This window comes from Delphinapterus leucas, chromosome 15 (assembly GCF_059928025.1).
Source record: "Delphinapterus leucas isolate spDelLeu-1000000601 "Yukka" chromosome 15, BTC_Dleu_Yukka2, whole genome shotgun sequence".
Lineage (NCBI taxonomy): Eukaryota > Metazoa > Chordata > Mammalia > Artiodactyla > Monodontidae > Delphinapterus > Delphinapterus leucas.
In genome coordinates, this window is record NC_143143.1 from 77,764,550 (window position 1) to 77,788,900 (window position 24,351).

The 24,351-nt window shown below is 46.0% G+C and overlaps 1 protein-coding gene across 3 annotated transcripts in view; it reads left to right on the forward strand.

Moving 5' to 3' along the window:
• Positions 1-17,415: 17,415 nt before the first annotated feature.
• The window catches only part of BCAS4 (breast carcinoma amplified sequence 4), a 60,625-nt gene continuing 53,689 nt past the window's right edge, over positions 17,416-24,351 (forward strand). For all 3 annotated transcript variants that reach the window (XM_022597557.2, XM_022597558.2, XM_022597559.3), the window contains exon 1: positions 17,416-17,610. In XM_022597557.2, coding sequence (XP_022453265.1) covers positions 17,431-17,610 — 180 coding nt within the window. In that variant the 5' untranslated portion in view covers positions 17,416-17,430. The remainder of the gene's footprint in view (positions 17,611-24,351) is intronic.

Consider the following 24,351-nt stretch of genomic DNA (forward strand, 5'->3'; position numbering starts at 1 on the left):
AAGTGCTGTAATTGGGTGGGTGTCTGACTAGCTATTACAAGGTAAAAGAAAGGAAATTTGTTAGATTTAATAATTGAAAAGCCCTTAGTGTGTAGTAGTCTACCAAGTTCTTCCCTGTAAACAAGATTTACATAATATATTTTTAAAAGCTTATGTGTTTGTCCAGTTACTTTACAAAATTTGATGTGTATTTTATAAATTAATATTAAATAGAGTTCGTATTTTATTTACAAGCTGTATTTAGGTGTTTTCCCATTTTAAAAAGCTTTCTTGGAGAGTTCTCTGTGTAATAGAAAATCTTTTTTTTAGTTCATTATAGTTATCTAGTTCATTATAATCCCAAGGGATGGATAGCAAAGTTATTTAATATAGTATTAGTAAAGATAACTTAAATTTTTTTCAATTATACAAATAATACATAATTCTTATTTTTTTTTAAAAAAGGCTAAAATTCTTTTTTGTCCACAAAGCATATTTATTCATACGGTACTTGGTTATAAAAAGAAATTAAAGTGGCTGAAAATGAGTGTAATTTATAATTATGGCAGGACAGCAGGTACAAACTAAGGTGTTTTAGGTAAATTGTGAGTCACTATCTTAAAGATACTGTAGTATAATGGCTTTCAAACATTGTTTAAAAACTGCACGCCACAGTAAGAAATGCATTGAATGTTGTGATCCAGTACACAGATGTGTGTATGCATGTGTATGGATGGGTATACTACACACCTATATATAATTGAAAGTTTCACAAAGCGAAACCATTACATGAAAAATGCTGATTTTCTGTTCCATTTTTTAAATGTTTATTGGGCCATCCCAAAACAATTTCAGGATGCACTATTTGAAAAACTCTTGTGAAGCACTTTGTTTTCCACTTGAGAAATTTGCCATGGAAAATACTAGTATATTTTTTTTCCTGGGGGGGGAAAAAGCGCTGCATTGCTTTCTTTTTTATTTTGAAATAATTTCAAACTTAGAAAAGAGCTGCATGAAAAGTACAGTTTATACCCTTCACCCCGATCATACCCACATTTGCTTTCTCTCTCCATTTTTCCTGAAACATCTGAGAATTGGTTGCAGAGATCACAGCCCCTTAAGCCCCTAAAGACAGGCATATATTTTCCTGAGAACAAGGACATTCTCTCATACATTCCTGTATACGACCTCAGTTCAGTTATCAAATTCAGAAAATTTAACATTGATACAGTAATATTTATTACACAAAAGCCACACTAGAATCTCACCAGTTGCCCCCGTAGTGTCCTCTGCAGAAAAATCGTCCCTCCATCCAGGGTCTAATCCAGAATCATGCATCGCATTCAGGTGTCATGTCTCTGGTCTCCTTTAATCTGGAACAGTTCCTCAGCTTTCCTTTGTCTTGCATAATATTGACATTTTTTCAAAGTAAAGACAAGTTGTTTTGTAGACTGTCCCTCAGTGTGGGTTTGTCTGTTTCCTCATAATTAAATTCAAGTTACGCATTTTTGGCAAGAATACTACAGATATGATATTATATCCTCATTGTACCGTGTCAGAAGGCACATGTCATTTTATTTCAATATTGTTCATGTTAAAACGCTTCTCAGTGGGGGGAAAACGGTTCTTGTATTCTTAATTATTCTAATTATTCTCAAGCTGATGAACGTGAACGGGGACTTAGGAAGTGTATCTGTTTTCAGATCCATCCGTTCTATGTCTTAATTGTTTTCTGATTGGAGAAACAATAGAAGATGGTGAAATGGCATGAATATTCTTGAGTGTCATTTGCTTAAGTACTTTTTGTGGACCCAGTGATTATTTTTTCTGGCACTGACCTGAGTGGAAGAAAACCATCCCCAATGAAACTTAAATCCTGCGGTCATGTTCTCTAGAGCACTAACTGAAGGCTTCTGGCTTTGGATTATGAATGTATCCAACTCGAATGGCTTCACTAAAAAGAGATTTATTGGCTCACGTAGCTGAATAGTCAGGGCTAGAGCTTCAGCACAGGTATTATCTAACAGTGCGGCTGGTAGAACTTAATACAATGAGGGGAGTGGCCTATTTGCTCAGTCCAAATGGGAGTCACTAGGCCACACATGGATACTGCATGTTTGAGATATGACTTGTGCAACTGAGAAGCTGAATTCTTAACTCTATGTAGTTTTAATTAATGAATTTAAATTTAAATAGCCACACGGAGCGAGTGGCTGCTGTATTTACAACACAAGCTAGAATTTCTGTTTCTTGCTTTGCTTTTTCTCAAATTACCCCTTTGTGGTGACAAAAATGGCCTGCAGCAACTCTAGTGTACCTTCTGTCATTAACTACCCACCCGGAAGCGAGCCTCCGCTCCCCACCAATCACAGCCAAAGCCTCAGAGCCCACTCTCTGGCTCTGTCTGGGTCCTGAGCCCACATCTGCGCTGGGGTTGGTGAGGGGTGTTCCTCAAAGAAGAATCAGGGCATCAGGGTGCTGTCACCTCACAAAAGAAGGACCCTGTGAAAGGGAAGTGAACACAGTGGTATCAATTGCAGCTTTTTTAAAGAGTGTTTGGGTGTACATTTCTCGTCAAGGAGAGAGTTGAAAGCATAAGGCACTGTGCAAAAGGTAAATGGGGACAGAGGGCAGTCCTCTGTCAAAGGAAAATGGTAAAAGTGGAAATGAAATATGGGGTCTAGTGGCCTGTTCTGAATTTGATGGAAAAGTTTAAATCTCATAATAATGGCAACGTTTGCTTTTGTGTTTTCAGATATTATTGTTTTATTTTGATTGTATTTACCATAACTAAATCTGATACAAATGTAATGTATAAAGAGTACATAGAAACTTTAATCTGAAATGGCAGAAAGTTCAAAAATTCATTACTTTTGAAATACAGAAACGAGAGAATCATGGTCTTAGAGTAATGGGTAAATGTGATGCCCAAGGGGTTGGAATGGGGTAGGGTGGGTGGGACTGGTAAGCCAGAGTCTCCCCTTACACACACACCCCACTGCATTGTTGCCACTTGGATATGTATGGGCCCAGCGTTGCCAGCTCTTCGAACTTTTAAGAAGATACCAGAAATCCAGAATTTCCCGTGGAACATCCTGATTTTTAAAACAACTCGTGAGACAGACCAAACAGACCGGCCAGCCCCAGCTGGCCTGCAGGCTACCAGTTTGCCAACGCTGTCTCAGAAGCTCAGAACCATGGACCATCAAAGGCTCTCATTCCTTTACTGTGAAACCATCTCCTCATAGGTCACCGCGAGGATTGAGGACAGTGCCTGAGGATTAATAAGTGCTCTGAATGTCAGCTGTGCTGTCCACTTCTCAGGGAGATGGCTGAGGTCCAGAGGGATTCGGCGACCAGCCCAAAGCAGTCCTCCAACTGTGTGGTCCCCAGACAGCAGCTTCGGCATCACTTGTATGGAAGTTAGAGATGCAGATGCTCAGGCCCCACCTCGGTTCTGCCGAATAGACTCTCTGCTGGTGGAGCCCAGAGATCTGCATTTTTAACAAGCTCTCCTCAGGTGCTTCCTGTGCATATTACAGTCTGAGAAGTCCTCAGATCCATCTGTATCTTTCCTTCACTCTTAGCAGAACTGCTTTAATGAGCATGGCTTATAAGGTCTTCTAAAATTCGTAAAGATGTACGGAAAGCCTTCATCTACTCATCTGGCATACACTGTACTGTTAACTTGGCGAAAGTAAGCTTCAGTCTCCAGCCCCCTGTGCAAGGGACTCCACTTCCTTAAATTAGTATAATCTGACTTTCCAGAATCGCAAGGTTGATCGAATACAGTAATTCCCCACACAGATCATTAGAGGTGTGCAGAAAATAAGCCTCTGAAAACTCCAGGCTGGACTTTTGTTCTGGGCTATCCACCAAAAGAGAAGACAAAAAAAGGCTAGAATTTGACTAATAGTACAACTCACAGATTGTATCAGTACAGCATTCCTTTTCCATCCCATCTCCTAGCAATGCCTGAAACGACAAGGAAATAGCTTTTATGGCATTGTTCCACTAAGACCTGGAACAGGTTCCACTCAGATGAAACAGGGCACTGTTCTTATGGAACATAAGAGTTCTGTTCCCAGGCTTTCTGTCCTGCCAGCGCGTGCTAGCTTTAAATCTGGGTAGTCAGTCGCAAATCAGGTTTTCCCCAACGTTCCCAGAGGCCTTCAGCTGCTGTCTCAGGTATGTACCCGGGGTGACTCCAGCAAAAATCTGTATGCTTAGTGACTCAGAAACTAAATCATTAACTTGGTAAATACCTGCCAAGCATGGGTAAAGGGAGCTTGAAGGAGAGGGCTTTAGAATGTGGGCCTCCAACAATGCCGTGATGATGACAGCATGGGAACAGCAGTCCTGGTCAGTGTTGCTTCCCGGGTGGATCAGTGACTAACGCCAGAATCATCTGGAATCAGAATCCCCAATCAGTCACTCTCAGGAGTAACAATCCACACCAGGTAACTTAACAAGAAGGTAGATTTCATTCTAATCTCTATCTGGTAAAGCAGAAAAATGTGGAAAAGGATTCTTGGTTTAAAAACATACATAAAGCAACTATACCCCCAATACATAAATAAATAAATAAATAAAATTAATAGACATTAAAAAAAGTAAAAACACCCATACAGACAACTTTTAACTGGTTGATGTTTAAATTGGGTACATGCATTTACACACACACACACACACACACACACACACATACACATCTGGTCTGCCAGAATGTGGAATTAACATTAGTGTAATGCAAAAAAAAAAAAAAAAGGATAAAAAAGGACTTCCCTGGCGGTCCAGTGGTTAAGACTCTGCACTTCCACTGCAGGGGGCACAGGTTCAATCCCTGCTGGGGGAGCTAAGATCTCACACGCCACCTGGTGCAGCCCCGCCTTCCCACCCCCCCGCCAAAAAAGGATAACAACGTAATGTACGCTTCTGACACACGCATATACAAAATGCCAGGCAATACTTGAAAAATGATTCCAAACAAATCTCACCCCAAAATGGCCATCGTAAAAAATTTTCATTCCCTTGTGGAAGGCAACAGTCAAACCTTTGCAATAAAGTCTTCGCAATTCAGTTGCGGCCCGTGAGGGTTTTTCTAGCGAGCTGGCGTCCATGTCCTCCCTCCACTTGACTGGTGCTCACAGGGCCCGTGCCCTGTGGGACTGGCATGGGCCTCCATCAGCCAAGCAGACAGCGGAGAGGGAGGAAATCAACAGTGAAGGGAGAGAGCCAGGGGAGGAGGCAGAGTGGCTGGGAAGCTGGCCAAATGGCAAAGGGCTGAATGGGCTACATCAACTCCTGACAGCTCCTCAAATATCCTCGCTGTCCTTTCCCGCTCACTGCATGGGTACCAGGGGAACACAAAACCCCTTTGCCTGGACGTCGCCAAGAATTCATAAACGTTCGTTTTTAAAACAGCATGTTAAGCAGAGCGAAATGTTCATGATTTTGAGGGATGTGACAAACTGGATGCAGAAGGTGAGGTCACCTTGACATCCCTTAATCAAGTCATGAAGTTCAAGTTCAGACTGCCGATTGCTTGCTGTGATCATGGTTAGAGTTTTTCCTCTTTTGCAGGGTTTGTGCCTGAATGTTGATGGCTTCTAGGATGGAGGAAAGATGACAAGACTGATAATGCTTACTATCTGAGTATTTTCTTTGTCTTTCCTCTTTTAGCCTTGCGAAGATAAATAATGGTTAAGGATGGATAAAATATTTAACAGTGGCCATGCATAATTTATTCCTGAGTTGTTGCTCATTTCCAGCCCAATAGTTTGCTCTCAATTAGGACTTGAGTCTCAGAACCATGATGTCTCCTTGGCAAACTGACATCATGCTTAATTTTACTCTGTTCTTCCTAGGGCTAATTGTTTTTATAATTTGTTGTTATTGTTGTTGAAGTACTCATTCCTAGATGTTCTCTTCATCAAAAGCAAAAGTCAAAATTCGAGGCAAGGTTTTTTTTAATATTCATTTCTGGTCCTTACAGTTAACTCAGAGCTTCAGAGACATAACCTGGGAAAGAGAAAAATATATTTGCATATATAACTATCTCTTACAAAAACTAGACTGGCTAAGGAAGCTGTGTGTCCAGTGAAGTAATATATGATTTCAGAAGAAACTTTAGGGAAAAAAGTATATGAAAGAAAAGAGTCACCCCCTCAAAAAAGCACTATTCAGAGATAACCACTCTTAAGTTTTTCAGTACATATGCACAATGATATATATTACCTAATATGGATTTTGACAGAAACAGGATCTTACATACATCTAAATTATTCTGTAATTTGCTTTCTTCAGAGGGCAATATATTGTGAATGTCTTTGCTCTGTCAATACAGCTCTACATCTTTTATAATGGCTTCATTGTATTTCATTGTATAGATGAACCCTCATTTAATAAAACCAATTCCCTTTCGTTTGCTGTTTCCATTTTTTTTCACAATTATAACAGTGCTGTGGTGAGCAGCTTTGTAAATACATATTTTTATTCTTTGTTCAGTTAATTCCTTAGGATAAATTCCTAGAAGAGAAATCATTAGGTCAACGCATGTGTTTTTTTGTTTGTTTTTTGTTTTGTTTTGGAGAAGGAGGGGGCATTGGTTCATGAATATATCCAGTTTCCTTCCGGAAAGGTTGTTCTAATTTAATTCCTCACCAGGGGTATGTGTGAGTCGTTTTCCCCTCCAAAACACCAGATTTATTATTTTTATGCTTTTCCTACTTAATAGGGGAAAAAAGCGTCTCTTTATTTTGCTTTACATACCTTTGATTATTAGTTTGAAGGGCTTTTTAAAAACTGTTTATTAGTATTTCTTCTTTTGTTAGCTTCTCCGTTTGGGTCCTTTGCATAACATTTTAAAAATTGAGGTATCAGTCTTTTCTTAATATAGAAGTGCTTTGTAGATTAAGGAAGTCAACCTTTTGGTCATCATTTTTTCCTAATTAGTCATTTGCTCCTTACTGTGTGTATCATTGGCTTTTGTATTTATTCTGTAGGAATTTCTTATTGTCCATGGTAAAATTCTTTATTCTTTTCTCTAGTAGTTTCCCTCTCAAATTATATAAATGCTTACCCAGCTTTTATTCTAAGTTCCATACTTCTATGATTTTTTTTTTACATTTAAATATTTAATCCATCTGATAATTCTTTGGCCATCTAATCTTTGGTTAAAGTAAGAGATCTGAGATTTTTTTTTTGTTTAAATTCTCAATTAATTGTTCTATCATGATGTATTGAATAAGACACTACTTTCTCTTGAATTGTAATTCCACCTTTATCATTTGCTAGTTTCTTACATGTTCTTGGGTTTGTTTTGGCCAAATCACGATTTGTTAATCTACTCGTCTGCTTTGGAAGAATTTCATGCTGTTTTGATTACTGAAGCTTTAAAATACATTTTAGTATCTGTAGAGCAAGCCCTCTTATTCCTCCCCAATTGTTTATTTTTTACAAATTTAGTTATTCGAATGGTAAATAAATTCACATGGTTCAAACAACCAAAAAAAGTTTTTAAAAGTACCTAGTGAAAACGCTTTCACCTTTTTTGGTCCCCAGTTCACCCAACTGTCATTCCCTTCCCTTCGGTACCAATTATGCTCTATTTCTTGCTTATCTCTCCATAGATTTTTTTTTTCATAGATTTTTAATGTAAATCAGACAGTATGAAAATATACTATGTCCCCTCTTATTATTATATAAAAACAGCATATTCTACCCTTTGCTTTTCTCATTTAATATATCTTTGGTAATTCTTTCCTTATCACTAGATAAAATTCTTCCCCATTCATTTATTTCCATTCCTTTTTCTAAATACAAACTTTTAATTTTGGAATTGTTTTAGATTTACAGGAAAGTTGCACAGATAGCACAGCATCACCCAGGTTCCTCTGATGCTAACATCTTATATAACCATGGTACCTTTGTCAAAACTAGAAATTAACATTGGTACATGTCTTTGTCTTCTCCGGCTGCATAACAAAACACCACAAACTGGATGGTTTAAGCAGCAGAAAGTTATTTTCTCAAAGTTTTGGAGGCTGGAAGTCCAAGACCAAGGTGCTGCTGCTGTTTCCCTGTGTTCTCACATGGCCTCTCCTTTGTGCAAGAGCGAGAGGGAGGGAAAAAGAGCTCTCTGGCATCTCTTCTTATAAGGACACTAAAGGCACGAATCTTATAGGATCAGGGCCACACCCTTATGACCTTATTTAACCCCAGTTATTTTCTTAGAGACCCCATCTCCAAATACAGGCACACTAGGGGTTAGAGCTTCAACATATGAATTTGGGAAGGGGGAAAGAAACAACTATTCAGTCTATAACAGTACATTACTATTGACTGAACTTTAGACTTTATTTGGATTTCACCAGTTTTCCACTAATGTCTTCTTTCTGTTCCAGGATCTAGTCCAGGATACCACGTTGCATTTAATCCCCATTCACTTTTGCAGCTCCATTACATGCAACCAATTTAATATATTAAACAATCCCTTATTGCTGGACCTTTGGTTTGTATCAATTCTTTTGCCACTGCAGCTATGTGGTAATTAATAATTGTATTCATAAGTCATTTTGCACATGCTGAAATATAGTTGTAAGGTAAATACCTAGAAGAGGAATTACTGAGCAAAATGCACATGCATTTGTAATTTCAATAGAGTCTGCTGGTTTGTGTGTCAATTTGTATAATCCAGCCAACAAAGAGTGGGATTGCCCATAACCTTGCCAAACCTGTGAATTTTCACCACTCTGATGGTTGAAGAATGTATCTTATAATGAGGGAGGTCAAACATCTTTTCATATGATGATAATATACTTGAATTAGCTTTTCTTTCAATTATTTTTGCATATACTTTGCTCATTTGATGTTTTCCTTATCATTTTCCAGAAGTCCCTTATAGTTGAAGATTACACCTTGACTATGTATCGGCAGATATTTTTTTCCCCTCTTGTCATGTTGTTTTTCCTAACAAGCAACTTTATTGAGGTGTAATTTATTCCAATACAATGTACTTTGAATGGACAGTTCAATGAATTTTGACAAATAGAATACATCCATATAACCACCACCACAATCAAGATATCGGGCATCTCTTATATTATTTTGGAATATGCTTAGTAGTAGTGTTTGCCATGCAGAAACTTTTCACCTTTCTGTAGTTGAAATTTTCTTTTATGGCTTCTGAATTTTGTGTCAAAATAAGAGATGCTTTCACACTCTGAGGTTAAGTAATTGTTCATTTTTTACTTCTAATATATTTGTGTCCATCAACTCAGGAATACATAAACAAACTGTGGTACATCCATATAATGGAATATTTGGGGGCCACAAAAAGGAGTAAAGGGCTGATGTGTGCCACCACATGGATGGACCTTGAAGACTTCATGCTAAGCGAAAGAACTCAGACGCAAAAGGTCCCACAACATATGATTGCATTTATATGAAATGTCCAGAATAGATAAATTCATAAAGACAGAAATTAGATTAGTGGTTGCCTGGGCAGGAAGTAGATGGGAGGTTTGGGGAGCAATGGCTAAGTAGTGTTAGCAACTCTGTGTATGTACTTTAGTCTATACCATTGACTGTATACTTTCAACAGGGGGACTGTATGGTATGTGAACTATATAGCTCAATAAAGTTGTTAAAAAATGATTCACAAACCCCATTCATTCAAAATATATGAACTGTGCCAATGTGGACTTTGTGGCAGTTGGGGGGTCACAGCAGTGAACAAGAGGGTGCAGTTCCTGACCTCATGGAGCTAACATCTAGTGGACCTGCTGTCACACTGTATCCTTGGAAAGAAGATACTTGAAAAAAGAAATTTCCGAGACCATCAGAAATTCTTCTGGCTTCTAATTCACATTTCTTGAAGAATAGCGGTTTCGAATGACTGGACAGACCAGCTGAATCAGAATCTGCCTTTTACCAAAATCCCCAGGTGACGCGTCATTCACCTGGTACATTCAAGTTTAGGAACCAGTGATCTAGAGGTGAATTTTCAACCAAAGCAGAAACCCTGTCTATAACGTTCCTGTCTAGGAGGAGACGGCCCGACTCTGCTTGAATTGCTCCCGAGGTGGAGCCTCACCCCTCGGAGACCCCATCTGTTTATTCACATACAACTCACCTTCGGAAACTTTCCCCTTCACTTTAAGGTGAAGTCCGCTTCCCTTTAGTCATACCTGTGTACTTGTTTTATTTTGTTGTGTTAACAAATTCCCCCAAACTCAGAGGCTTAAAACGACACACGTTTGTTATCTCAGTTTCTGTGGGTCAGGAGTCTCAGTACAGTTACCCGGCTCCATGACTCAGGGTCTCTCTCACAAGGCTATAGTGAAGGTGCCGCTGGGGCTGTCTGAGGCTCGAGTCCACATCCAACGTCAAGCACATTCAGGTCGATTTTAGTTCCTGCATTTGTAGGTCTGAGGCCCTGGGCTCCTGGAGGCACCAGCTGTTCGCTGCTCCGCGGCCCCCAGAGGGGTACACAACAGCGTGGCTGCTTGCTTTCCTCCAGGCCAGCAGGGGCGCGCCTCCCTGACTCCTTCCAGCTCTGACCTCAAGAGCCTCTTTAAGGGCTTGTCTGATTAGGTCGGACTCACCCAAGATAATCTCCCTTTTGATTAACTCCAAGTCAACTAATCAGTAACTTTATCATGGGAATGATAACCCATCAGATCCTCCGGCTCCCCCCATACTCGGGGATTATGTGATGTACGCCAGTGGGCTGGAATCTTAGAATTCCACACAACTCCAGGGGACGCCATGCACGCCCGTTGTCTATGTGAGTGGTGCTCTGCACAGCTAGGCAGGTGGGGTTTCTCTGTTTTTTCGTGTCCCTGGCTCAGTTGTCGTTCTTCTCTCAGCAGCCCCACGGAATTCATCGACCCCTTCCTTGCGATCTTCCTTTAGATAATCCAAGCTTTCTCCCGGCAAAACAGCTCCTGATCCTTCAAACTGTCATTACATGTCATAAGGTCACGTGAGCATCACATGAACATAAAGTCAGTCATAAACTGACTTTATGTTCAGTTTGCCTCAAACAGATATTTATCAAATGCATTCTTGGTGAGCAAAACCTTGCCACCATCAGCTATATTATCTGTCTGGCCATCTTCTTTGTCCTCCCTTGAAAACACTCTAGTTTGTCAATATTCCATTTATAATGTAGGATTTATTGAGCACTTTATGCCAGCCAGTGTTTAAAGAAGTTTATGTAGATTGTCTCATTGAATCTTTTCAGCAGCGCTGTGAAGTTGTATCATGCCATTTTACTGTTGAGGAAACTCAGGCACAGAGAAGTTAAGTCATTCCGCCAAGGTCACACAGCTTTTAGGTGGATGGAACCCAGACAGTTTGACTCTAGAGCCTGTGCTGTTAGTCACTGTGCATTGTTCCCTCCCAGAGGTACATTCTGTACCCAGCAGGAGCCCTCCAGGGGCCAGAAGACAGTCCACTTCTAGCTCTTTGCACTGCATTCTGTATTTTTTAGTTAATGCATCCTCATCCTCATTTGCTCTTTAGCAGCTGTGTTATTTCAATATCTTAAGTTAAACTCAAAATCAATTAAAAAATGCTCTGTGGTTGTCACATGAACTGCTGAAGACGAGGTTTCCCACATGCTCAATAATCCTCAAAAAAGTAAATACTTTTTTCTTTTTTTTCTGCTAAATTTCATTGTGTTTGCTGATGGCCATTGTTATAACCAGGGGCCCCTCTCAGCTTATTGTTTGCCGCTGATATGCCTGCAGGTTTCGTATAGAGCAGGATCTCTTTTATGGAACACCTACTGTGTACACAATGCCATACCCTGTTCTCCAAAGACACTTAAGGGCCTTTGAATCCTAGTGAATAGAGATACAGCTTCCTGAAGCAAGAAACAAATATATTCCAATGTCCCAAATAGTCTAATGAATACTGTTTTACCAGGGCACTTAACTATTTTCTAACATCTTCTGACGTATTCCGATTCATCTCAGTGTGATATAGATGAAAGAGCCATGGGCTTGAAACCCAACTCCACGCAGTTACATACGTGGGCCTGGGCCACAGTTTCCTGAGCCTCAGTTTTCCCAACTGCGAAACAGAAAATCAAGTCCATAATTCCTTTTTTTGAAACTTTGAAATCCAGGAAACTGAAAACCATTCGCTTTTTTCCCCATCGGGCCAGCAGAAATGCATTGACCAGCAGAACCTGAGCCGGACTGGCATGAGATTTATTTAAGACCCTTAATGAGCTCATATAAGGTGACTATTCATACATTCTACTGAGAAATACGAAGTCTGATAACAGGGTGCTGCCCCACTCGTCCTGGAGTTGTCACCTCGGGTGTCCTATGTGCTCCGTGTTAACATTCTAAACCCAGGAGTTCTGATTCTGAAACATGTCTGGCCCCAAGGGTTTTGCATTAGGGGTGGTGGGCCTGTAACGCCCAGGACTGCCTGAGCCTGCAGGAGAATTTACAGAAGACGCTAAGCTCCTGCCTGGGTCACGGAAGCCCGGCCACTTCACACCTTGCTGGGTAGGGTCTTTTCCCTCCAGGGTCTGTTTAAACGGAGGCAGAACAAACAGCTTGGGACCCACATTTCAGTAGCTGGAGGGGGAAGGAAATGCCTCTTTCCTCTAAACCCAGGATTCTCCCCTCACTTTCCACGACCGGGGCAGCTCTAGCTGGAAAGCCAAACGTCGACACATAGGGAGCACTTTGAGTCTCGACGCTTGGCCTCTTGCCTCCAAAGCTACGAGCCCCTTCGTGCAGCTCTGTTGTGGAAAGAAAAGGTGCAGAGAAAAACGGATCAAATGCCTGAGGAGAATCAGAAGCTTTTCTTTTACAGGGAACGAAGGGGATGTGCTATCTCTTATTACCATAGAGAGATCATTTCAAAACTGTGATAGGAAAATGCTTTTAAAACCTGGGTTTTCACCATGCTTCTATCAAGAGGGGTGCTGTTCTACATCATTTTGCTGGTGGCGAAACAGAGACACTAAGCAGGAAAGTGACTCCAAACTTTAGATGAATGTGTTTATTGAGGACTGACTTCTAGGTGCAAAGGCAGCCACTGGACTCCTACAGCAAGCCCCCCAAAACGCCCGAGACGTGTGTTCTGTCCTCCAGGAAATTTCTGTCTGATGGTGGCCTTACTTTCAACTTAGCCGAAGGGAGAAGGTAAGCTTAAAGGGCTCATCTCTTTGGGGGTCAGGAAAAAGGCCCTGGAAGAGCGACCTTGAAGGCTGGGTGGAAGGCAGGAAGGGCAGTGGGCCCAGGGGCAGACGGAAACGCTGGACGCCGATGTGGAGCCCGGCAGACTTGGCATATTCAGGGGACCCCGGAAGCAACACCCAGACACTTTCACAGACCAAGAGGTCAGAGAGTGGGTGGGGAGACTGCAAACTGGGGCAGCTCCTAATTGCCGCAGGGCAGGCCCACGGTTTCCTGAGCTTCCCTTTCTTTTCGAGAGAAGCCACAGCTGAACGTGTGAACTGTAAAAGGTACCATTGGAAGATGCAGGTATTTAAGCACGACGTTGTGCAAATCTAACACACCTACAGATGCCTTCGTTTGGGCCACGCAGTAACAAAACACCATCGCCTGCGTGGCTTATGAACAGCAGACATTCATTTCTCACAGATCGGGAGGTTGTAAGCCCAGGATCAGGGTGCCAGCAGGGTCAGGTTCTGGTGAAGGCCTGCTTCCGGATTGCAGGCGGCTGACTTCTCCGCGTGTCCTCACACGGTGGCAAGGGCAGGGGAGTTCTCCTGGGGTCTCTTAAATTTTTTTTAATTTTTCTTTTATATGTATATATTTTTATATTTATATTTTTCTTTTATATAAATATATATGTATATATATTTTTTTTTTCTGCAGAGCTCCTTTGTCTTCGAGTTAACCTTTGTGAAGGTGATGGGGGCACAGATCTTCCTGTGGACTAGACACCCCAGCCTGGTCTTCTTGGGTCACCTCTGTTAAGAGCACTAATTCCATTCACAAGGCCCCACCTTCTGAGACCATCACCTTGGGGTTAGGATTTCAATGTATGAACTTGGGGGAACACAAACCTTTGGTCTATAACGGCAGGCTGTGTGGCAGGGCCAGGACTCAGGTGAGGCAGGCGAGATGCCCAGGGCACACAACGAAAGGAGACTCTCACTCCCTGGGGCCAATCCTGACCGGGAGACCCCCTTAACAGTTTGTACTCCAAGTGTCTCTCTTACCTCCTCCGCGCCCTGGCTCTGCTCTGTGGGCTCCCATTTGCATTTTAGGGTTCAAAGAGAAAAGCAGTAGACAGATTGGCAAGGGAGGCTTGGGGGGTGGAGGTGTTTGAACTTCACTTGGTGAGTGCTGGGGAATTAAGAGCAGGAAGAGAGGTGGCTACAGGTGCTCTGGGAGGGCAGTGAAAAGGGGGGGCTGGCAGAGGGGCAGGGCAGCCACCAGCTTTCCCAGTGCCAGGCTTCCCTGCAACAGGCAGTGTAGCCTGAGGAGCAGGTAAGGACCTGGGTTCTTCCCTTGACTGATTATAATCCCTGGCAAGTGACTTAACCTCTCCGTGTCTCAGTTTCCTCATCTCTAAAAGGGGCATCAGCAGAGCCTCCCTGCCTCACAGGGTGTGGAGGAGATTCAAGGCGGGCGTCTCTGTGAAGAGTTTTGAACAGAGCCTGGCACTTAGTAAGCTTTCAGGACACGTTCCCAATGAGACCAACGGGCCTTAGAAACGGCCCGCGGAGTTAAGCAGCTTTGGAGCAGCACAGATCAGAATCACCTGGGGCATCCTTTCAACCTCCCCAACCGAGGCCACGCCCCCGACCAATTAAATCCCAATCACTGGGGAGTGGTCTCGGCGACAGTATTTTCTGGAAGTTTCCAAGGCGCAGCCGAGCTTGGGAACGATGCGCACCTAGAACCCTGTGTGCCTGAGGCCTGAGCTGACAGAGGTGACCTTGAAAAGACACAGACAGGCAACCATTTTGTAGCTGGAGGTGAAGCCAGATGGGACGGGGGTGCGGGGGTGGAAGGCTGTGTGGCCTCGGGGCCCAGCCGGGGGCCACTGCAGCTCCCGGGGGTGTCTTCGGGGCTAGGCGGCCACGGGCGCCCCGACCTCCGGCTGGGAGGGAGCCGGCTGCCTGGCCCCGCGGAGGACTCCCGAGCAGGAGGCCGCAGCAGCCGCTCTGAGCCCGTCTTGGGCGCCAGAGGGAGCTCGTGGGGACGCGCCACGGCTCCATCCCCACAGCTGGTTCAAACTGGTTTGGGCAGGGTGCGGCCCAGGCGGGCTGCATTCCAGGCCTCGGGCTTGCCGCCTGCCCCAGGGTCACCCCAAGCGCCTGTGAGAGGCCGGGGAGGCTGTTTAAAAATTCATCTTCTTTGTTTAAAATCATTAATTCGGCCTCCCACGGGGGTCCCTGGCTACAGCCAGCTGGACTAACCGGAGAGGGGCTCTTCTCAGCCTGCGGGGTGCTGCGTGCATCACAGTCAACGGCAGAGCTTTAAAAGCTGTTCCCAGCTCCCCTTCGCCCCAAAGACTGCGATTCCGAAAGGTGGGGGGTGGGCTTCTGGGCATCTGTGTTCTAAGCAAAATGTTTCTAAGGCATCATTACATTTAGAAAAAAAGACTAGAAACAAAATGACTCTTGGCTAGCCAGCGTGGCCCAGGGTATGAATCGCGGAGAGGCTGGTGAAGAGCGAAGATCTCTTTCCCGGACCCCCCATCTCCAGGAAAAGGGGGTCGGGGCAGCACTTTTAGCTAATATCCTAGGGTTTTGTTGGTTTTTGTTTTTTTCCCAGTGAGTCATATTGGGCATTTTAAAAGTTTAAATACTATAACAAACATCAACAGAAGAAATAAAACGTTACAAATATAATTGAAACCCCTCCCCCGTTTCCTCTCCCCCACCCCAGAGTAACCCGTTTCCTGAATGCGGTGTACATCACTCCCATGCACGGCTTTACACTTTTACTCCATATGTCTGTATCCATAAACAATATATAGTGCGGTTTCACATGTGTTAAAACCTTTATGTTAATGGCAGCGTGCCCTACACAGCCTTCACGATTTGCCTTTTTTTCTTAGCATTATGTTTCTGAAATTCGTCCGTCAGGGGAAGTTTGCTGTGCTCAGGACTGTGGCTAATCTGAGGCCGGTTCTGGGCTTTTCCGAGGGAGGGCCCCAGTCAGCCGGTAAGGGTGAGGGTCGGAGCTGGGTTTCTGGGTGCGTGTGGGATACAGAAGGGCTCTGAGCATCAGACGCATCAGCATAGTAATGAATGGCCACATGCGGGCTCAGTGAGTTCCTATTAAATCCTTTTCCTTAGCACCTGAGGCCCAAGTCTTTGCCAAGAATTTTCCAGAAAATTACTCTGGCCTGAAGGCCTGAATGTTTGGGCGGCGATGTCGAGAAATTAGCAGTGGGAAGCTGTGGAAATGGGAACTGTACAGTGATGTATTACCCAAAAGACAAATCAAGCATGTGCTCACGCCCCCTACCTAAGGTTGTCAGATAAAATATAAATTAAGATTTAACAGGACGAGGGTGAGGGGAGTCCTGTATATTTATTTGCAGCCCTAAGCGCAGCCCGATTTTTAAAAACGAATTTAACATTTTAAAAGGCATCATAGGAAAAATGAGACCGCTAGACTTCCCTATACCTCGTTACCTTTTGTAGAACTCCCCTCACTAGCATTGCTTTGGACCCCACCCTCTTCAGCCTCTAAGGGGTCTAGACTAGCCTCCTAGGGGTGCGGGGCTGTGTCCAATTTAGTGCGCTGTAGAATTCCCTGGGGAGCTTATTTTAAAAGCTGCCCCTGGGAGGAAGAGGATCGCTACGCCCGACTTCCCTAATTTTTCGGACTGGCGCAAACAAGATGCTGTCCTAGGAGAGGCCCTGTGGGCGGGGTGATGGCGGGGAGGGGTGGTCTTTAAATGAAAGGATCCTCTTAAGATATCTGTTCTCTATCCTGAATGCACGCTGGAACCACCCGGGGAGCTTTACAAACAACTGATGCCCAAGCCCCACCCCAAGGGATTCCGGCTGAATCGGCCTGGGGTGAGGCCTGGCTTCCGGGCTTTTAGAAACTCCCCGGGGCATTCTAAAGTGCTGTGGGAGCTGGAACCGCTGCTCCACCGGATTCCAATGAAAAGGGGTGGTCTATACCGATGGTTCTCAAACTTGGCTCTATGTAAGAATCACCTGGCGAACATAAATAGTACTGATGCCCAGGTTCCAACCCTAAAGGTTGTGTGTGGCCGTCAGACTTCGGAAGTTTTGAAGGAGCCCCAGGTGATTGCAATCTGAAAGCGAGTTTGAGAATCGTTTACCAGGTGGTGCGGGGCCGGGCGTAGTGAGCGTCGCGCGCCACTGGGTGGCGCTGCCCGCTCGGCCCGGCGTTCCGGGAGGCGTGGGCCGCGGCCACTGGGTGCGCACCTGCCCCGCCTCCGCCAGGCGGGCCACGGGGCATGCAGCCGGTCGGGGGCGGGGCTCCGAGGCCAGGACGCGGCGTCGGGTTCCCGGGCAGCCGCCGCCAACTGGACTCTGCCGCGCTCCTCATGCTGCTCGTGGACGCCGATCGGCCGGAGCCCGTGCGCAGCGGGGCGCGCGAGCTCGCGCTCTTCCTGACCCCCGAGCCCGGGGCCGAGGTAGGGGACGGGGTTGGAAGTGGGGGAGGCGGGTCTTGGGGTTGCGGGATCCAGGGCTCGCGCTCCCCCGGAGAGGAGTGGACGAATGGAGACCCCTTGCGCGCTGGACCCGGAGCCTCGGCTTCCCCGCAGCATTCTCTCGTACCTGGCGCTGGGGCTCCGGACCCGCACTGGGGGTCCGAGGGGGTCCCTCCTTTGCGGGGCGGTGGCTGTCTGGCGTCGCGCAGAGATGCGCGTCAGGTCGCGCCCGCCCTCTCCTCCAGCCCCGGTTCTCGGGGGCCCAGACTCGCTTCCCATCCCTACCTGAGACCGCCCCCCCACCCCCGGCATCCTGCGGGATGCCAGACTGAGGCGCGCTCGGAGCTGCTGCCCTTTGCCAGCCTGGGCCCCGGGGGAGTCTGACCCCCGGTCCTGCCCCTGCCCCGGCGCTCGGCCTGCTCTGCTCTGAGCTGATGCTACATGCCGGGAGGAGGCGGGCAGGCTGCGTCTGTGCGAGGATGCTGCCGGCCTCGGTACGCTTCTGTTGCTAGGAGGGAAAATACCTCATCTCTGGCTGTTCTTTCTATTTTAAAAGCACAGAACAAAAAGTAGATCTAAAGCTAGCCTCTTTATCTTCCAGCTGAAGCCGGTATGTTGACAGTGCCGTGAAAGTCATTCACTGAAGTTCACCAGGAGTTATGTAGGGCCAGAAAGTCAAGCCATTCTCTCTTTAAATCTCAGAAGCAGTACAGAAGTATTTAAAATAAAGGGTAAGCACCCTCTCCTTTTTCTCTCTCACCTCAATTCTAGTTCCCAGAGATAACCATCTTGCACAGTTTGGTGTACATCATTCCAAACATATTAAAAATGCATTTACAAATGTAGGTATGCATATATACTAATAATTATACATAATTAATTTTTACCAAAAAAACCCACGTGATACTAGAATAATGTTCTGTAACTTGCTTTTCTTTATTCAAAATAGCATGGACAAATGGAGAGTGACTTAATAGTAAGGTATAGGGCTTCTTTTCAGAGTGATGAAATAGTTCTGGAGTTAGTGCTGATGGTTGCAAAACTTTGTGAATTCACTGAAAACCACAGAATCGTACACTTTAAAAGAGTAAATTTTATGGTATATGAGTTATATCTCAATTAAAAAAATAGTATGGACATATTTCCATGTCAGAATGTATCTATAAGAGCTGTCCAATTGAAATATAATTTGAGCCAAAGATGTGAGCCGTCCATGTAATTTTCTTTTTCTTTTTCTTTTTTTGGCCACGCCACGTGGCATCTGGGGTCTTAGCTCCCCGACCAGGGATTGAACCCATGCCCCCTGCATTGGGAGCTTGGAGTCTTAACCACTGGACCACCAGAGAAGTCCCCCATCCATGTAATTTTAAATGTTCTAGGAGCCATATAAAAAAGGAAAAAGAAACAGATGAAATTAGTTTCAATATATTTTTTTCCAGTTTTATTGAGATTTAATTGACATTAAACACTATAAGATTTAGATCTACAAGTTTCAATGTATTTAAAATAAGTGTCTCCAAAATATCCTTTCAACATGTCATCAGTGTAAAAAAATTTAAGGAGATTTTTACATTCTTTGAAGTAAGTTTTCTTTTTTTTATTTAGTGATTCCTTCTTTTATATATATATAAATTTATTTATTTTTGGCTGCATTGGGTCTTTGTTGCTGCGTGCAGGCTTTTTCTAGTTATGGCGAGTGGGGCTACTCTTCATTGTGGTGCGTGGGCTTCTCATTGCGGTGGCTTCTTTTGTTGCGGAGCACGGGCTCTAGGCACAGGGGCTTCAGTCATTGTGGCATATGGGCTCAGTAGTTGTGGCTCGCGGGCTCTAGAGTGCAGGCTCAGTAGTTGTGGTGCACGGGCTTAGGTGCTCCGCAGCATGTGGGATCTTCCTGGACCAGGGCTCAAACCCGTGTCCCCTGTACTGGCAGGCGCATTCTTAACCACTGCACCACCAGGGAAGTCCTGAAGTAAGTTTTCAAAATCAGGCTTGGACGATTGAACTTACAGCACATCTCAGTGTGGACCAGCCACGTTTTAAGCACTTAATAGTCATAAGACACTGGCGGCTTCTGCATCAGAGAGTGTAGGTCTTCATCATTCCTTGGCTTCTTCGTGTCCCACCGTTTCAGAATAATTCCTCCTATTTTCTGAGCACATACTATGTGCCAGCAGCGTGCTGCACTCTGTCCATGGATTATGTCATTGCATCCTGGCAGTGACCCAGTGGCTAGGACGTTATGTCAGCTTCATAACTGAAAACTGAGGCCCTCACCGAATAAGCAACATCCTATGAATGTCCTGTAATTTCTGAACCACACCCCCAGGGATGGGCATTTAGGTTGGGTACCTGCTTAAGGGTTTAAGTAACCTGAGCATCTTTTGTGTTCTTTCTCCCCCTTGCTCTCAGCAGCAAGGTGTCACTGTGTCCAGCGGCTCAACCCAGCCTCATCTTGTCTCGACTAGGGACAGCCTTCAGGAGAAGCTGCATGTATTAACTTCATTTGCTCACAAAGGGCTCTCTCTAACTCAGACGCAGGCTGGCTCACGCTCGTTTGTAATGGCCGTAATGAAGAGCCAAACTCCCTGTAGCTCCACGCGGCAATAAAGCCACCTAGAGCTCTTGCTGAAGTTTATTTACGCAAAGAAGCAAAAACTGCCAGGGTGGAGTCACTTGCAGCCTCTACTTAAAGCTTAATGCATTAGCAGTTCCTCGTGCTGAAGCTGTTTGCAGATGGGCAAATGAACTGGAAAGGGAAAGTCTGGTTTGGGAACAGGCCTGGGCAGCCAGTGCCTCCTGTACCAGCCCCTGTCCTAGGGCCACTTTGGGCTTTTAAATGGAGCAGTAGGAGTCTCAGACCAGCCAGCTCCAGTCCTAGGGGTGTCCTGGGGTTCTTAGGGAAGTGGGCCTTCCTCGTTCAACACCTTGAACCCCTGCCGTGTGCGGGGAGTGAAACACACAAGGGCTCCCACTCTCATGGCCCGACTGTCAGACAGTAAATACATAACATACAAAACCTCTAAATTGTGATGAATGCCATGGAGAACATGGGCATGGGTGATGTGATAGAGGGTGTCTTTGTGTCTGGGAGACATGGGGTGGGGAAGGCCTCTCCAAGAAAGCTTGAGACCCGTGTGGTAACCCCTTAGGAATGGGCAGGGAAGAGGAAGAGAGGTCCAGGAGGGCGATTAGCAGAGGGACCCCACTTTGTCTGGGAGTGTTCAGGGAGGGCTTCCCTGAGGCAGCATCATTTTAGGCTGAGCTCTGAAGCATGAATAGAAGTTGACCAGGCTGAGAGGTAGGAGGAAAACATCCCAGGCAGAGGAAACAACTGGCAAAGATCCTGGGGTGGGATGAAGCAGGGTGATCACCAGGATAGAAGAGCAAGCAGCAGGGAGAAGGGGGAGCTGTGGGAGGCGGGGCTAGTGAGGGGGCAGAAACTGTGTTGGGATTTTGTACGGTCTCCCCGGATCGAGGAGCCGCTGAAGGGCGGCATGTTGAGATGAGTCGGCAGGTGAGCATTTTACTATTTCTAGTGCCTTTGGGTTTTTCTGTCCAACCAGCTTTTTGTGTTTTACTTTCTCTCTTTTTCTGGTTTGAACTTCCTCTTTTAGGGGAAGTTTCAGGCAGGATCTCCGGAAGCTGCTTCAAGATGGCAGGGAGAGAGAGAGAGAGAGAGAGAGAGAGAGATTTGCCTCTTGGGTGCCCTGTGATTTAGGAGGGAGGGGAGTTCAGGGCCCTCCCGAATGGCTGACTCCTGATACCCACCCAAGGGTGAATTCCTGACCAGACTCTGAGAATTCCATTTGGTTCCTGTGCTGGAACACGGGACAGATTTGCCCACAGATGGGGTTAATGGCCTACATGGAAGGAAATAAAGGAAGCCAGCACTTTCTCACACCGAGGGACTTTGCTTGAGTGGGCAAAGGATGATGGGGGAAAGCGCCTGTTAACCACATGTGGATTAGATCAGGGGTTGCAAACTGGTGGCCCAGAGGCTGAATCCAGCACTCTGATATGATGGGTTCAATTCACATAGGGGTTTTTAAATGGAGAATTTTCATGAAGAAAATCTGAGTTTCTTGTTTATTTAAAATATGGACAGTCTGGTAATCCTAGGTCCCTGTTTCCTAGTTGTGGTCTCCTGTTTGCCACAGTCCCCACTCCTCCTCATTGTCTCCCTCATACCGAAGTTGGTATCAGTTACCATTTACCCTTGTGCTTGAACCTTTGAATTTTCTGTAGTCATGATAAGAGGAAAGGGAACTATTCCTCCAAACCGTGTGTCTGGACTGAAATGGGAAAACATAAATTAGCCAAAAATGCCCTTGAGTTTCAAGAAAAAATGTAGAAGAGACTGTTTCTTTGTGGAAGTAAAGAATATTTTATTGTGTCCAACCTGCAAACACCCTGTGCCTATGGGAACCCTGGCATGTGTCTTATTCTTGTGACCTACTGGTCCCCTTTCGGGATTCAAATTTGGATGTTCAGATTAGAAGTCTGTGGGTGGGTGCCAGGGCACAGTCTACTCTGTCTAGAGATGTAGTTCTGTATTAATTTATTCCTCAGATCTTTTTTTTAAAATAAATTAATTTTTTTAATTTATTTATTTTTGGCTGTGTTGGGTCTTTGTTTCTGTGCGAGGGCTTTCTCTAGTTGTGGCAAGCGGGGGCCGCTCTTCATTGCGGTGTGCGGGCCTCTCACTGCTGCGGCCTCTCTCGTTGCGGAGCCCAGGCTCCAGATGCGCAGGCTCAGCACTTGTGGCTCACGGGCTTAGTTGCTTCACGGCATGTGGGATCCCCCCAGATCAGGGCTCGAACCTGCGTCCCCTGCATTGGCAGGCAGATTCTTTTTTTTTTTTTTTTTTTTGCGGTACGCGGGCCTCTCACTGTTGTGGCCTCTCCCGTTGCGGAGCACAGGCTCCAGACGCACAGGCTCAGCGGCCATGGCTCACGGGCCCAGCCGCTCCGCGGCATGTGGGATCCTCCCGGACTGGGGCACGAACCCGCGTCCCCTGCATCGGCAGGCGGACTCTCAACCACTGCGCCACCAGGGAAGCCCCAGGTAGATTCTTAACCACTGCGCCACCGGAGAAGCCCCCTCAGATCTTTATGGAAGACCTGCTGTGTGCCAGGCACTGTGCCGGGCACCGGGGAGAGGCCAGTGAGGCAGAGGCGATGCCTGCCCTCAAGGTCTGGCACTGCAGTCAGGAAGATGAGCCCACCAGGAGTTACCCAACAGAGTAACTAACGGTGATAAATGCCACGAGGGAGACACCTGAGGGGCCGTGATAGCGACACACAGGAAGATTAGAAGGAACCACCAGGCAAAGATCTGGCATCATGTGTGTCGCTGGAGACAGGGAAAAATGAGGTCTCCAGAGGTGCCTGAGTGGGTGGACCTCAGTGATAAAGGGGACAGGGGGCAGGGCCAGACCAGGGCCTGGGGTCAAGAGGAGGAGTCTGGATTCGATTCTGGGGTGTCATGGATAGAAGCTGTGAGCAGGGCCAAGCTGGGTGTGAGCAGGGGAAAGACGGGATCAGATTTGTGGACTTAGGGCTGCAGTGCCGGAACGCGTCAGAGGGGCTGGCGTGGCAGCAGGGGGACCACAGATGTGGATGTCCCGGTGGACGTACACTGATCTGGCCAGGCTCCCTGAATCAGAACCTTCGGGGGTGTGAGAGCCAAGGCCAAGGTGGGTGCTTAGAGAGGGGCAGCATTTCTCGGAAGAAAGTTCCTATATTTCTCCCCGCAGAACTGCCCAGCAGTGGAAGGACCTGTCCCTGGCTCTGAACAATCTCTTATCACAGGACAGCTGGGCTTTGGGGGAGAGTCACCTCGGAACCTTGGCTAGAAGTTCCCAGTCTGGCTGACTCTCAGCACGAACGGAGAAGCTTTGAAACAGGTTCCCAAAGACGGGAAGTGACCCTGGTGCCAACCAGCCCAGGCTGGTCATGTAGCGATGCTCCTGCGCAGCGGACAGCTCGCGGCTGCAGCGAGTCAGCTCTGAACATGCCATTCCGGCACCGGGGAGAAAAGCAAGATGCACAGAGGTGTGTGCAGTGTAAATAAAAACTTTAAAGGCAGGGGCTTCCCTGGTGGCGCAGTGGTTGAGAGTCCACCTGCCGATGCAGGGGACACAGGTTCGTGCCCCGGTCCGGGAAGATCCCACATGCCGCGGAGCGGCTGGGCCCGTGAGCCATGGCCGCTGAGCCTGCGCGTCCGGAGCCTGTGCTCCACAACGGAGAGGCCACAACAGTGAGAGGCCTGCGTACAGAAAAGAAAAAAAAAAAAAGAGAGAGAAATAAAAACTTTAAAGGCAAAAAACACCTATTTCATGCATCTATAAATAGGAGATCCAGTTAAATCGATCGCTGGGGTGGGGTGTGGTAGGTGGAGCATAGCCAAGGTGAGAGCACTGGTGTAGGGCGTGGTCCCCAACCTTTGCCAAACATCTGCATCATCCGAGATCAACAAAAAAAGTGCTGATGCCCGGCTCCCACCCCCAGATACTCTGATTTCGTTGGTGTGGGCGCCACCTGGGCATTGGAACGCTGAAAGCCCTCCAGCAGGGCTGTAAGCTTGGAGTGGCCAAGACTGATCCGTCTGTTGGACAATCACCACGACTGCTAACTGTTGGAGGCACCCCAGGCCTGGGGATCTGGACTTGTAAGCGCCCCTCCAGAGATTTTGATGGCCAGCCTGCCGGGGGCTCACAGCTTC